The sequence below is a fragment of the Diceros bicornis genome, chromosome 34 (assembly GCF_020826845.1).
Source record: "Diceros bicornis minor isolate mBicDic1 chromosome 34, mDicBic1.mat.cur, whole genome shotgun sequence".
NCBI classification, from domain to species: domain Eukaryota; kingdom Metazoa; phylum Chordata; class Mammalia; order Perissodactyla; family Rhinocerotidae; genus Diceros; species Diceros bicornis.
The window spans coordinates 7097377-7112637 of record NC_080773.1 but is presented as its reverse complement, the minus strand read 5'-3'; the positions used below and the strand labels follow the sequence as shown (position 1 = coordinate 7112637).

Below are 15261 nucleotides of genomic sequence, written 5' to 3'. Positions count from 1 at the left end.
TTTGTGGGTGCAGAATATCAATTTGCTTCCACCCTGTGTCTCCTCTATTGTTAATAGAATTTGAAAAACACACCCTTGGCATCTGCCTGTGAGGTTGCTGGGCTGTGTGGTGTCAGATTTTGAACCCAGGGCACTGAGTGACCAAGGGCCTGCTGCAGCATGGGTCAGGCGGGGTGCATGGTGGGCCCCTTGTGGCCTGGCAGGGCCGTGGGGCCCTCGGGCTGTGAAAAGGCTCCAAGAAGAAGCCTGCTTTCTTGCCCTTCTTTGGCCTTGGGGAGTTTCCAGTACGAAGAGTCTACAAGCCTCTTCCCTCCCAGAGTCACCCTTCTCTCCTTTGTTAATCGATTTTTACGGAAATAGTTTTCCTTGGTTATTTTTTTTAGCACTTCACGCAGTCACGCTCTTCCTCGCTGCTGCTTTGATGGCTGAGCAGGAAGGTTATGTTAGATGATTGTGGTCACAGATGGTCCAATGTGTTTTATTTGGGGGATCCAATTCGACATCGACCTGAAGTTCTGGAGGAAGAAGGGCCGATTTAAAATGCCCTGCCTCTGTGGGGATGGCACGTTTTTCTCTGAATCCCTTGTTTTGTCCCTCCTCCTATCTGACTTCCGCTTGTGGTCTCCTTACAACTAGGGAGAGGAGAGGAATGTAACACAGGGTCCTTGTGTCACCGAGAAAGGCCCTGCCTGCCTCAGCCGTGTCCTGCCCGCATCCTGGAAGCCTGGGTTTGACAGTGCTCTGTAGGACACTGTCTGTGGGGAGGTGTGCGCACGTGCGTGCGTGGAAGATGGGCCAGCCTAGGAGGGCGTGTTGGTTGGGGGTGCCTGTGCCCAGGCAGTCTGACTGGTGTCAGCAAAGGGCTCTGGGGGAGGAGGCCTTGTGTTCCTGCTTTTCAGGCTGCAGCAGGGACAGGAGGGCCTGCGCTCCTGCTGGGGCCTGGCTTGGGTTACCCGAAGGCGGAAAGGGATGGGTTGGCTGGGCTGGGGTGAGGGCTCCTGGTTCTTCCCCGGTGCTGAGCCTGGCTGGGGGAGGCTGGCCCTCCCGTGCGGGCTGTGGGGACGCCTTATCTGGGCTCTCACACTCCCTCTCTTTCCCCAGCGTGGCGTCAACACTGACAGTGGCAGTATCTGCCGGGAGGCCTCCTTCGATGGCATCAGCAAGTGAGTCCTGGGGCCCTGGGGCCTGTCTTTCTCATCCTCCACCAGGTCACATCTTCACCAGCAGGCCTTGCCCAGTCTACAAACTAGACGCGAAATACACAAACAGGAGGACGCTAGAAAAGGAGAGAGATTGGGCATTTCAAGGAAATGCTTAGAAAAATAAATTGCCTAAATTCAGTTCAATCTTTACTTTAAGGAAGGGACGCCACTTCTTTGTGGCGCTCTGTAATGGAGGTGCAGGCCCCCGAGTGCATAGGGGGCCCTGGCCCGGGTGCATGCCCAGGCGGGCGGCTGTCTTCCCTCCAGAGACCTGCTTGGTGCTCTTTGTTCTGATCAGCCCCCTCCCCTCAGTCCTAGCCCACTCTCAACAATATTCCCCTGTGGTCCCTGCTGCCCCAGCCCCAGATAGGGGCCCCCTTACCTGCCCTCATTCCCCAATTTAGCTCCAGGCCAAGCCCCAAACCCCGTTCCCCCTTCCCGGCCGCTCCAGGCAGAAGGGCAGGTGTTGGGCACAGGGAAAGCAGCACCCGCCCCGCCCCTCACGCCCTGGCCCCTGGAGGGTGCTGCGTGCCAGCCGTGCCTGTGTCCCTGCGCTGGCTGGTGACTGGCCCTGGGGGTGGTCTGTGGGCCTGGAGGCTACAGCAGATGAGCCCTTGAGGGGAGGCACCTGCTCCCCCGGGCTGCTGAGTGGGGACAGCTCCCAGCCCCTCCCCCACCACACTGCGTCCTCTGTCGTCCTTTGGTGGACGAGGCAGTGGCAGAGGAAGCGCCTTATAGTTATGTATGAGCGTGAGCCACGGGAGTTTGTGCGTATGTGTGATGTAGGGTGATTAGGAAGGATTACGAGCTCATAAATATGTATCACTTCCCCCAGTGATGAGAGCGATGGGGCAGGGGGGCGGGTATCAGCTTTGTTTCCTTTCATTGCACAGATCTCCTCATCCTCTTGGGAGTTTCCCCAGAGCGGCCGTGCCTCCCACACCGTGGTGATTAGCCCGGCCCAGCTGGTTGAAATGCTGGCCACGGAGCCGCTGTCTTTCCCAGGCCCTTGAGGGGGCAGGTGGGGGCCGCATCCTGCTGTTGCTGCCTGTCCTGGGCCGAGACCCCCTGGTGCCCCCAGCACTGCCAGGTGTTGGTGCTGGCGCTCTGGTGCCCTGCTCACCTGCCTGGACCAACACCACAGAATGTCTCTACTGTCCCAGTCCCGTGGGCCAGCCCCTCCCACCCGTGAGGAGGGCCCTGAGCTGGGAGGAGGGAACCCTGGCGGCTGCCACACCGCCTGGTATGACCTTAGCAGAAATTGCCCTCTGAGCCTCGGCTCCCCGACGTGTAGCATAGTGCTGCTTGGGCTTGTTATGGGGATGAGATGAGACCGCGCTCGTTCATCTGGAGCCAGGCATGGAGCTGGTGCTTAGTAAGTGGTTGCCCACAAGCAAAGCACCATAGAGCTCCAGTGCCCCTCCGGGCTTCATTGTTCCCATCTGTGCAGTGGGCCAGGTGGACTGCAGACTCACTGATTACAAGATTCCTGGATGTCAGTGAGCTGTGGGGTCTTTCCTTGCCCCCTCCAGAAGTCTCTGCTGCAGAAGACCTCCTCAGCATGCTGGGAACAGGTCCAGCGGTGGTGTAGTGGGTGTGGTTCCTTCAGTGGGAGCTCAGGATGTGGCCCCTGGAGCAGAGCTCTTCTGGCTGCTCCCTAAGACTTCTTGGAGAGAGGTGGGGGTGGGGTCCCAGGGACATCGTCACTGTCTATGGGCAGTGGACGCCAAGGCCCCATCCCCACCCCCTGGGAGGAGTCCTGCTCTGAACCCGACCTCTCCCTCCGCTAAGCAGACCTCAGCCTCTGTCCCCTGTTGCTCCCGGAGTCCCCATGGCCCCTGCCAAGAGCCCAGAGGAGCCTGTGCTCGGCCAAACCCCCATCCCACTGGATCAGCATTAGGGGGCTTTTTAGGAGAGCTAAGGACTGCCTTAACTTTGCACACTCTCCCCAGACACTGGGCTGGTCCCCTCCAACCCGTGGTCCAGTCCAGACCAGGACTGACCATGGGGTGCTCCCCAGGCCCCTCAATGCTGGGCTGGGCCGAGAGCCTGACCCCGGCGGGTGCTGGGGGAGTTTGTTTCCACACCCACGTGTTGGGCTGAGTTTTCTGACTTGGCTGATGTACTGCAGGTGAGAGCCCTGTGTGTCTCTGCTTTGGGGTCCCCTGGCCTGCTTGTGGTACTCACTCCCCTCCCATCCCCTCCGGGGCTCGTCCCCTCATACCTCCCCTCTGGGCCTTGCGTCCCCTGTGGCACCCTTCATGTAGTTCTGTCCTCAGGGGTTGCTCCATTTGGGTGCTCCCACCCCGCACGCCATAGGTGCTGACCTCGGGCCCCCTGCCTGCCCTTCCCTGCGGAAAGTCATGTCTGTATTCCCTGGGTCTGGGTGCAGCTCAGCCGCCTGCCCCCCACCCACCCCGCTGCCAGCACCTCAGCTCTGCCACCTCCGGGCCTCTGTGCCTGGCTGGGACGCCCTTGTCCTCAAGGGCCTCTGTGGCTCCGTGACCTCGTTCACCTGCCTGCTGTGAGCATCTCCAGCTGTTTGCTGGGGATAATAATAGCCCGGTTCCTAAGTAAGATGAATCTTGCTGTCGTCCCACTTTCCAGTGTGCAGCTGCCTCCATCACTAGTCGCTTCTCACTGCCCCAACGAGGCGCCTTATTCCTGGAATTTGTGTTTTTGACCCTTTTGAGCTTCTCTGAAACCCCTCCCGTCTTGGATCCTTGATTGAGTTGCGTGGGCAGACGTTCAAGTTTGGACTCTCCGTTTGTCCCGATGGGCCCTCCCAGGCCACCTTTATCCTTGGCCTGGGGGGGAGGGAGCGTGTGGTGGGACAGTGGCCTCACCTGTCCACCCATGCCGGACCCTCCGGGCCCTGGTCCAGCTGGGCAGTTGGCCTGTGAGCTCTCCAAGTGTGGCTCCTTGGGGTTGGCTGCCTCAGGTCTGTCACCTTAGTGGGGCTGTGGGTTTGGTGCTGGGAGACCTCAGCCGTCCCTCAGCCTTCCCAGATCAGGGCCAGGCCACCTGCTGCCCACAGCAGGGCGTATGCCAGGTCTCACAATGGTGGGGATGGTGGAGGACCTGGAGCAGAGGGAACAGGGAGGCAGAGGCCAGGTGGGGGTGGTAGACGTGCACTGGGGTCTCCCCATGGCCTGGGGCCCCTGGGCTCACCAAGGAGTGTGGCTTTATCCTCCCTGTGGAACCAGGGGTGTGATTATGATGGGGTGAAGGGCACAGGTGGGGACAGTGTGTCAGGTCTTATGCTGGTATGGGCCCTGGCCCAGGACATGGCTCCATGTATGGGGGGATTGGAGCAGGGACAGCTCACAGGGGTGGTCTGGAAGGAGCAGGCCCTGCTGTGGGCTCTGGCCAGAGGATAGGGTCAGGTGCCCATTGCCAGATCCTGGTGAGGGTGTGGCCAGGGCTGGTCTGGGCCTGGGACCAGGCGAAGCTGAGATGGAGAGGCTAGCGCTGTAGTAAAGAGGACGCGAGGCTTCTTCCTGTGGGCTGTGGGCACCACGGCTGCCTGGAGCGGTCGGTTCCTGCAGCCCAGGACCAAAGTCAGACACGATAGATCTTTGTTAGCGTCTGAGGAGGTAGACTTGAGAGCAGATTTTCCCGAGAGAGAGACTGACTATGAAGGGAAAGAGATGATCTGTGGGGGGCCGGGGGGCCAGGTGGCCTATGGGGATACCTTCCTGGCCTGAGACGGTCCCCTTCAAGGCAGGTGGACTCTGTGCCCGGGTGCCCAGATGGGGCAGTGAGGACAGAGGGCTCTGTTTCCTGCCATCGTTTGACAGAGAGAGATGGTAGATATTTTACATCAGCTGGTTATTCAGAATAAGCATATTTCTTTTCTTTTGGCATTTACTTAAATTGCCTTGCATATTTGAAGACAATTGGTTACAAATTAATTCCATTTAAATAGGTAGTTAAATATGAAATTGCTGAATTTTGGGTTTATTAATGCAGAAATATTAATGTTCAAAAATCTGAATTTTTAAACTCGTGAAGTAGACATTATTAAAATTTGACGATTACAGCAGAATGCCAGTCTGTGGTGTGGGAACCAGGGCTTTCTGGTTACTGTTAACTTACCTATCAAGTTAATATTTAGAATTGGACTTATAATTATGGCCCATGGAATCTACATGAGGAGGGGAATCCTAAAGAGACAAGAACCCACCCCAACCTCCCCCAGGGGTGAGGTGCGGGGCCTTCCAGGCTGTTCTCTGGGCATGCCTCGATTCCCTCCGTGGGTTAGAAACTGCAGGGAGGAGGCTGGGGGCCAGGGCAGGGGTGGGTGGGCCCACACTGCTCACCCTTCATCCCCCAGCCCACAGATAGAGCCCACCAGGGAATCACCCTCTGCTTCCGGGACACTCCCACCCTCATGGGCTCTGGTGGGCTTGTGTTGTTAGATAATTACTACATGCTCATTGTACAAAATACTAACTAGCACAGAGGCAAAAGCAAGGAATATCTGAATTTCGTTACCCTGAGTTAGACCCTGTCAACACTGTGGGGAATGTCTTTTGGACGCTTCTATATGTGTCTGAGTGTGTTTCTCTGAGTGTGGGTTTGTGTGCATCTGTGTGTTTCTATACGTGTATATATTTGGGTGTGGATCTTTGTGTGTTAGTCTAAGTGTATGCCTGTCTGGTTGTGTGTGTGTGTCTGCGTGTGTCTACATGTCTCTGTGTGTGTGTGCCTGAGTGTGTGTGTGTATGTGTGTGCCTGTGTGTGTCTGTGAATATATCTCTGTGTATGTCTCTGAGTGTGTTTCTGTTGTGTATACATCTTTGTGTGTCTGCGTGTGCCTCTTTTCTAAGCGTGTGCCTGCCTGTGTGTCTGTATGTTTGCATCTCTGTGTGTGTGCTGGGTCACTTTGCTGCTCGGGGATGCGTGGGTGCATGTGTGTATACATCCGTACATTTTGTAAAGTGAAATTTTGCTGGTGTGTTTGGCTGTTGAGGAGTTAGGCCATTGCCTTTCCTAACGTCAAAGTGACATTTGGCGGAATAGGAGACAGAGTCTGTGTTGTCGTCTTGATTTATGTCATCTGCTGCTCGGTTCTTCACTCTGAACCACGTTGGCTGGCTGTGGTCTCTTTGATATTTTTCACAAGTGGAGCTGTGATTCTACAACATTTCAGTTGACTTTGAATTAAGTAGTCTTATTTGTGTAGTTAGGAATCCTGAAAGCTTTGGAGATCTGGAGTTCTCTCAGCTTGCTAATACCACCTTCTGTCTTCTCTCCCGTCCATGTCCCTCCGTCAGCCGGGAGTGGGGGTGCATGAGGTAGGTGTTTTCAAACGCCAGTGCTGAGGCCGTGGAGAGTCCCTGGTTGGTCACAAGCCTCATGCCCCGTGTGTAATATCCTGACCTGAGATGGAGCAGGGCTTAGAATCCAGAGGGTTGAAGACTTGCCAGGCCTCTCAGCTGAGGCCTGTGCTTTGTGCTGGGCCGTGTCATGCTTCCCCAGCTGTCTCACTGATAGCCTGAGCTCTGGGTCGCAGGTGACACAAGAGTATCAGGGATGTGCCCTGGTCTGATCCTTTTGTCTCCTAGGGTCCCATTTTCAATTATGTTCATCTGATCAAAGAACAACTTTTGGCTTTGTAGATTTTTCTCTATTGTATGTTTGCTTTTTATTTCATTGATTTCTGCTCTTTTACATTCCCTTCTAATTTCTTTAAGTTTTATTTGTTCTTTCCCTAGCTTCTTGAGAAAGAAGAAAGGGGCATTTTGAGGATGGAAGCTTAGATCATTGATTTTCAGTGTTCTTTTCTACTATATACGTTTAGAGCTATAAGTTTTCTTCTAAGCGTTGCTTTAGCTGCGTTTCACCAGTGATGATAATTTCATGTTTTTCTTTTCTAATTTCATTATTTCTTCTTTAACAGTGGATATTTAGAAATCTATTGCTTAATTTCCAAGCAATTTTGGATTTTATGGTTTTCTTTCTGTTACTGATTTCTAGTTTAATTCTAGTGTGATTACAATGAACGTTCTCTGTATTTCAACCCTTTGGAATTTGTTGAAACTTGCAGCCTATGATCATTATGATAAATGTTTCATGTGTACTTGAAGGGAGCATGGATTCTGCAGTTGTTGGCTGCAGTGTTCTGTATATGTCAGTTAAGTCAAGTTGGTTAATTGTATTATTCATGTCTTCTGCATCTTTCCTGATTTCTCTTTTGGCTTGTTCTGTCACCAAAGAAGTATGTGAAAATCTCAAACTATGCTTGTGGATTTATCTATTTCTCCTTTCCATTCTGTCAATTTTTAGAAATCAACTTTATTGGAGTAAAGTTTACAGACATAAAATTCATTATGTATGTAATTCAGTAAGTTTTTAAAAACAGCTTTATTGGGATATAATTCACATACCTTACAATTGACCCACTTAAACTGTACAGTTAAATGGCTTTTGTGCGTTTACAGATCTGTGTAATCATCATCACCATCAATTTTAGAATATTTTCATCGCCCAAAAAGAAACCCTGTACCCATCAGCAGTCACTCCCCATTCCTCTGGCCACCACTAATCTGCTTTCTGTCTCTCTAGATTTGCCTACTCTAGCATTTGATATAAATGGAATCACGCAATGTGGGGCCTTTTGTATCTGACTTTGTTCACTTAGCATGTTTTCAAAAGTCATCCATGTTGTAGCATAAATCAGTACTTTACTTGTTTTTATGGCTGAAAAATATTCCAGTCTATGGATATATGCCACAGTGTATTTGTCCTTTCATCAGTTGACGGGCACTTGGGTTGCTTCCACCTTTTAGCTATTGGGAATAATGTGGCTATGGACATTGATGTCAGTGTTTTTGTGTGAACATATGCTCTCAGTTCCCTTGAGTATATACCTAGGAATGGAATTTCTGGGTCACATGGAAACTCTGTGTTTAAACTTTTGAGGAACTGTCAAACTATTTTCCAAAGTGTCTGCACTAGTTTACATTCCCACCAGCAAAGTATGAGAGTTCCAGTTTCTCCACATCCTTGCCAACACCTGTTATCTTTTTTTTTAAGGATCTAATTGGCTTTATTAAATAATTCATGAATCGGGCAAAATCCCATCTAGCAAGTAAGAGAGGAGCTCCCTTATCTGTCTTTTGATTGTAGCTGTCCAAGCGGCTATGATGTAGTATCACATTGTGGTTCCCTGAGCTAACCTCTGTTGCCAATCCTCGTCTTTATGCTGAGGGAGATTGGCCCTGAGCTAACATCTGTGCCCATCTTCCTCCAGTTTATATATGGGACACCTGCTGCAGCATGGCCTGGTAAGTGGTGCATAGGTCCGCACCCGGGGTCCAAACCTGCGAACCCCGGGCTACTGAAGCAGAGCACGCTAACCCAACCACTATGCCACCGGACTGGCCCACATTGTGGTTTTTATGTGCATTTTCCTGATGGCTAATGATGTTGAGCATTTTCCTTGTGCTTATTTGCCATTTGTGCATCTCCTTTGGAGAAATGTCTTTTCAGATCCTTTGCCCATTTTTAAATTGGGTTGTCTTTTTATTGTTGAGTTGTAAGAGTTCTTTAATATATTGTGGATACTAGACCTGTCTGATTGGCAAAAATTTCTTCCATTCTGTGAGTTCTTTTCACTTGAAGTGTCCTTTGATACACAGGAGTTTTTAATTTTGATGAAGTCTAGTCTATTTTTCTTTGGTTGCTTGTGTTTTAGGTGTTATTATCTAAGAAACCATTGCCTATTCCAAGGCCATAAAGATTTACACCCGTATTTTCTTCTAAAAATTTTATAGTTTTAGCTCTTACGTTTAGGTCTTTGATCTAGTTTGTGTTAATTTTTGTATACGGTGTTAGGTGGAGACCCAACTTCATTCTTTTCTATATAGATATCCAGTTGTTCCAACAGATTTGTTGGAAAGACTGTCTTTTCCCCTATTGCATTTTCTTGGCACCTTTGTCAAAAGTCAGTTGACCAAGGACAAATATTGTATAATTCCACTTATATGTGGTACCTAAAATATTAAAATTCATTAAGACATAAAATAGAATAGTGTTACTAGTGGCTGAGAGGAGGGAGGAATGGGAGTTACTGTTTAATGGGTATGAGTTTCAGTATGGAATATTGAGAAAGTTGTGGAGGTGGATGGTGGTGATGGTTGCACAACAATGTAAATGTACTTAATGCCACTGAACTGTACACTTAAAAATGGTTAAAATGGCAATTTTTTATGTGTATTTTACCACAATAAAAATGTTAATTGACCATAAACATTGGGTTTATTTTTGGACTGTCAGTTTATCCTTATGCCAGTACCATGCTGTCTTATTACTGTAGCTTTATAGGAAGTTTTTAAATCAGATAATGTCAGTCCTCCGACTTCGTTTCTCTTTTTCAAGATTGTTTTGGCTATTCTGTGGTCCTTTGATTTTTCCCTCATCTCAGGGGAAACCTTTTAGCCTTTAGCCATCAAGTATGACGTTAGCTGTGGGTTTCTGTAGATACCCTTCATCAGGTTGAGGAGATTCCCTTCTCCTAGTTCACTGAGTGTTTTTATCGTGAAAAGGTGTTGGATTTTATAAGATGCTTTTTCTACATCTATGTGGTTTTGTCCTATATTCTATTAATATGGTGTATTACATTGATTATTTTTGTATGTTGAGGTACCCTTATATTCCTGGGATAAATCCCACTTAGTCTTGGTGTGTATCCTTTTTATATGTTGATGGATTCTATTTGCTAGTATTTTTTTTTTTTTTGGTGAAGAAGATTGGCCCTGAGCTAACATCTGTTGCCAGTCTTCCTCTTTCTTTTGCTTGAGGAAGATGGTTCCTGAGCTAACATCTCTGCCAGTCTTCCTCTACTTTGTATATGGGACACCACCACAGCATGGCTTGGCAAGCAGTGTGTAGGTCTGCAACCAGGATCTGAACCTGCGAACCCCAGGCTGCCAAAGCGAAGCACGTGAACTTAACCACTACACCACCAGGCCGACCCCTGTTTGCTAGTATTTTGATGAAGATTTTTTAGTGTCAATGTTCATAAGGGATTTTTGTCTGCAGTTTTCTTTTCTTATGATGTCTTTGTCTGGTTTAGGTATTAGGGTAATACCAACCTCATAGAATGAGTTGAAAAGTGTTCCTTCCTCTTCTGCCTTTTGTGAGAGTTTATGAAAGATTGATATTAATTCTTCTTTAAACATTTGGTAGAATTTGCTAGTGAGGGCATTTGGTCCCAGGCTTTTCTTTGTGAGAAGTTTTTGATTACTAATTCAATCTCTTTACTTGTTAAAGTTCTGTTCAGGTTTTTTATTTCTTGTGTCAGTTTTGGTAGTTTATGTCTTTAGGAATTTGTCCATTTTGTCTTGGTTATCTAATTTGTTGCCATATAACTGTTCATCATATTCCGTTTTAATTGTTTTTATTTCTGTTAAGTCAGTAGTAATGTCCCTCTTTCATTGCTGATTTTAGTAATTTGAGCCTTCTCTTTGTTTCTTGGTCAGTCTACCTAAACCTTTGTCGATTTTGTTGATCTTTTCAAACAACCAAGTTTTGATTTTGTTGATTTCTCTATTGTTTCTCTTCTCTATTTCATTTCTTTCTGTTCTAATCTTTATTATTTTGTTCCTTCTTCTTGCCTTGGATTTAATTTACTTTTCTTTGTCTAGCTTCTTAGAGTGGACAGCTAGGTCATTGATTTGAGATAACTTTCTTCTTTTTTTTTTTTGTGAGGAGGACTAGCCCTGAGTTAACATCTGATGCCAATCCTCCCCTATTTTCTTGAGGAAGATTGGCCCTGGGCTAACATCCGTGTCCATCTTCCTCTACTTTATATGGGACGCCACCACAGCATGGCTCAACAAGCAGTGCGTCGGTGCGTGCCCAGGATCTGAACCTGCGAACCCCAGGCTGCCACAGTGGAGCGCGCGCACTTAACCGCCGCGCCACTGGGCCAGCCCACTTTCTTCTTTTTTAATATAGGAATTTTCAGCTATAAATTTCCCTATAAGCACTGCTTTTGCTGCATCCTGTAAGTTTTGGCATGCTGTGTTTTTGTTTCCATTTGTCTCAAAGTATATTTAGTTTCCCTTGTGATGTCTTCATTGATCCATTGGTAATTTAGGAGTACATTATTTAATTTCCATATATTTGTGAATTTTCCTCTTTTCCTTTTGTTATTGATTTTTAATTTCATTCCAGTGTGGTCAGAGGACATACTTAGTGAGATTATAGTCCTTTTAAATTTATTGGAACTTGTTTTTGGCCTAACATATGGTCTATTTTGGAGAATGTTCCATGTGCACTTGAGAAAATGGGTATTCTGCTGTTGTTGGGTGGAGTATTCTAGAGATGTCTGTTAAGTCTAGTTGGTTATAGTGTTATTCAGGTCTTCTATTTGCTTGTTGATTTTCCATCTAGTTCTATTTCTGCAAGGAGTATTGAAGTCTCCAACTATTGTTGAATTGTCCTTTTCCTCTTCAATTCTGTCGGGTTTTGATTTATATATCTTGGGGCTCTGTTGTTTGGGCATATTTTTGTGATTGTTATATCTTCATCCTGAATTGACCCTTTTATCAATATAAAATGTCCTTCTTTGTCTTTAGTAAAACTTTTTAAGTTAAGTTTTATTTTGTCTGATGTTATGAGAGCTATCCCAGCTCCTTTTTGGTTTCTGTTTGCATAATATATCTTTCTCCGTCTTTTCACTTTTAACTTATTTGTGACTTGAATCTAAAATGTGTCTTTTTAGAGCACATTTTAGTTTTATCATATTTTTTTTCATCCGTTGTGCCAATCTCTGCCTTTTAATTAGAGAATCTAATCCATTTACATCCAAAGTAATTACTGATAAGGAAGGACTTCCTTCTATCATTTTGTTATTTTCTATATGTCATATATTAGTTTTGTTCCTCAGTTTCTCCATTACTACCTTCTTTTGTATTTAATTGATTTTGTTTTTGTAGTATGCAATTTTGATTCCTTTTTCATTTCATTTTCAGTGTTCTTTTAGTTATTTTCTTAGTGGTTACTTGGGAGATTAACAAATGACCTCTTAAACTTATAACAATCTAGTTTGCATTAATATCAACTTGGTTTCAATAATAATACTTGATTTCTATATAGCTTCATTTCCTCTGCTCCTTTGTGCTGTTATTGCATATAGATTGTATCTTTATACATTTTTTGCTTATCAGCACAGATTTACAATTATTGCTTTATGCAGTTGCCTTAAGTCAGATAGGAGAAAAAAGGAGTTACAGACAAAAACCACATTTACACTGTCTTTATATTTTCCCATGCAATTACCTTTACCAGTGCTCTTTTTTCCTTCATGTGGATTTGAGTTACTCTCTAGTGTCTTTTCACTACAGCCTGAAAGATTCCCTTTAGTATTTATTGTAGGGTTATAGGATAGGTCTTCTGGCGATGAATTCTCTGTTTTTGTTTATCTGGGGCTGTTTTAATTTCTCTCTCATTTTTGAAGCATAGCTTTGCTGGCTATAGAATCTTGGTTGACAGATTTTTTTTCTTTTAGCACTTTGACTATGTCATCCCACTGCCTTCTAGCCTCTATAGCTTCTGATGAGAAATCAGCCATTAATCTTGCTGAGGATTCCTTGTATGTGATGAGTATCTTTTGCTGCTTTCAAGATTTTCTCTTTATCTTTTGACAGTTTGATTGTGATATGTCTAGGTGTGAATTCTCTTTGAATTTATCCTACTCAGAGTTCATTGAGCTTTATAGATGTCTAGATGAATGTTTTTAATTAAATTGGCCAAGTTTTCAGCCATTATTTTTTCAAATATTCTCCTGCTCCTTTCTCTCTCTCCTTTTCTTCTGGGACTCCCATTGTGTATGTGTTGGTATACTTGGCGGAAGCGGCTATCCTGTCTGCCTAGCACGGGTGGAGGGTGGGGTTTTGCTGCTAAGCAGTTGTTCTCCAACTGCCCACAGGTAGAGGACGTGGCTCAGGCTGCCGAGTCTGCTGCAGGAAGTGAGCAGCAGGCCTTCTGTGGGCCAGGGCGTCATGAAGTTAAAGTTTGGTACGTTCTCTGGTCAGGCCCCTCTCTTGGTATGTCTTGAATTACGTGTTTCTTTCTGGGAGATGATAGACCATTGAACTAATGGGCTTGATTTGTTTTCTCTCAATAGGTTCAATGTCAACAACACCATTCTTCATCCTGAGATCGTGGAGTGGTGAGTATGGCCTGTGGCCACCTTGGCTGTTTGTTATGCTCAGCTCAGGATGGTGAGAGACCCTGCTGTTCCCACCCACTTCATCTCAGAGAGCCCCTCAGACAAGCTGGTCCCAGAACCTCTTCTCTCAGCCTCTTCTGTTTTGTTTGTTTTGTGTTTGTCAGTTGGTCTGTTTTTCCAAAAGGACGTGAGTCACTCGAATGTCAATTAAATTTCTCTTATCTTTTCCGTTATTTAGGAGTCTTTTAAAAACTCCTACCATAAATAAGCCAAACTGATACAGCTCAGTTAAGGTAGATAGTGAAGAGAGTAAAAATAAACATCATACATAATCCTCTTACCAGAAGGGTAAACGTGTTTTCCTCTTGTCACGCATATGACTTGACTAGTTGGCATCCTGTTACACATGTTCTCACATTGCCTACTTTCTTCCCTTGCTGATGTGGGCAGCCCCTTCCTGCAGCGTAACTGGTTTCTGTCAGGTCGCAGCAGGACACACCTTCTCAGGTTGGGCACCATCTCTGTGGGCCCCAGAAGTGGCCCTCCAACTCGGATGGGCCACCAGTTTTTCCCTAAGCCATCGAGTTGCCCTTTGATAGCACCAAAACGGTTTTTATTTGTTGCATGGCTGCACTTGTTCTGAACGTAGAAGAGAGGCGAAGCGGGACCTTTGCCACATCATCCCCTGACCGGGAAGTGTGCAGACTCCTCACATCTGACTCTAAGGCCATTTGGTCAAGTTTCGCCGTCTCATTGGGAGATCTCGCTTATGTAGGCTTGGAGCTTAGGAACACTGTGACCAGAAGGATGAGTATGAGTCGTCTAGTGAGGTTGGGGTAAGCACAGTGGGGGAGAAGGAGAGAATGATCCAGGCTGAGGGACCACTTGTTCAAAGGCCAGAGACAAGAGAAAGGGTGGTGGCCTTGTGTAGCCAGCCTAGAGCCACACACTGGGGAAGTGGCACCTGAGGGCGATGGGAGAGATGGCTGGGCAGGGGCAGGGTTGGCATGGGGTCAGCTTGGGAGAAATGGGAACCAAGGGAAACCTTTGAAGGATGTAAGCAGGAGAATGGTAGGATCAGGTTTGCATTTTAAAAACCATTTTAGCCTTAGACTGGAGACTCAGTTGTAGGGCACGAGTGGGAACAGGTTGCCAGTTAGGAGGCTGTTGCAGGGTCCAGGTGGCAGTGGTGTGACAGAGTTGAGAGTAAGCGGCAGTCAAGGGAAATGCTCCTGGGAGCAGCCAGCTGTAACAGCTGAGTGGAGGGTGGAGTTGAAGGTGACTCTGGATTTTCGTCCTGAACAGCTGAGTGGTGTGTCACCAAGATGGGGATGGCTGGGAGGGGCAGGTGCTGTGGCAGATCAGGGGCTTATTTGGGGTATGTTGAGTTTGAGGCAGGTGCCAGTTGGAGAGAGGCTGGGCTGGAGGTGAAGATCTGAGGGCTGTCGACAGGCATCGGTGCTGACCCTGGGAAGAGCTGGCGGGCAGGCTGGCCAGCCTGGCTTTATTGGCAGGCCTGGCCCAGTGCCCGTCACGGCCACACACTCTGTGAGGGTGGGGGCCTGTATCCTTCCAGTTCACAGCTGCCTCTTCTTGTTTTTATGAAGTAGCAAATGCCTAGCCCATCTGTAGCTCCCAGTTGGCAGAAGAATAAATGCTGCATGCTCAGGAACAGGCCCACGTCCACATAGGCCTCACATGTGACATTCTCTCCTGGCCACTTACAGTTCAGGTGCTTTGGAGAACGTGGCTGGGTATGCACCCCATCACCTCCTAGGGGATAAGTCATTAGTTCGTCACTTCGGAACAAGCACACTCTAATTCTGGTGACATTTCCAAGGCTCTGAGGTGGATCTGTGTTCATAAGAATACTTC

At 47.3% G+C, this 15261-nt stretch overlaps 1 protein-coding gene across 5 annotated transcripts in view; it reads left to right on the top strand.

The window, feature by feature from the left end:
- PEPD (peptidase D) overlaps positions 1 to 15261 on the top strand; it is a 117729-nt gene that overhangs the window by 26013 nt on the left and 76455 nt on the right. For all 5 annotated transcript variants that reach the window (XR_009216675.1, XM_058529101.1, XM_058529098.1 and 2 more), the window contains exons 6-7: positions 1102 to 1163; positions 13342 to 13386. Coding sequence is in view for 4 of the 5 variants with exons in the window: in XM_058529101.1 (XP_058385084.1) it covers positions 1102 to 1163; positions 13342 to 13386 (107 nt within the window). In the remaining variant the exon portion in view is untranslated. The remainder of the gene's footprint in view (positions 1 to 1101; positions 1164 to 13341; positions 13387 to 15261) is intronic.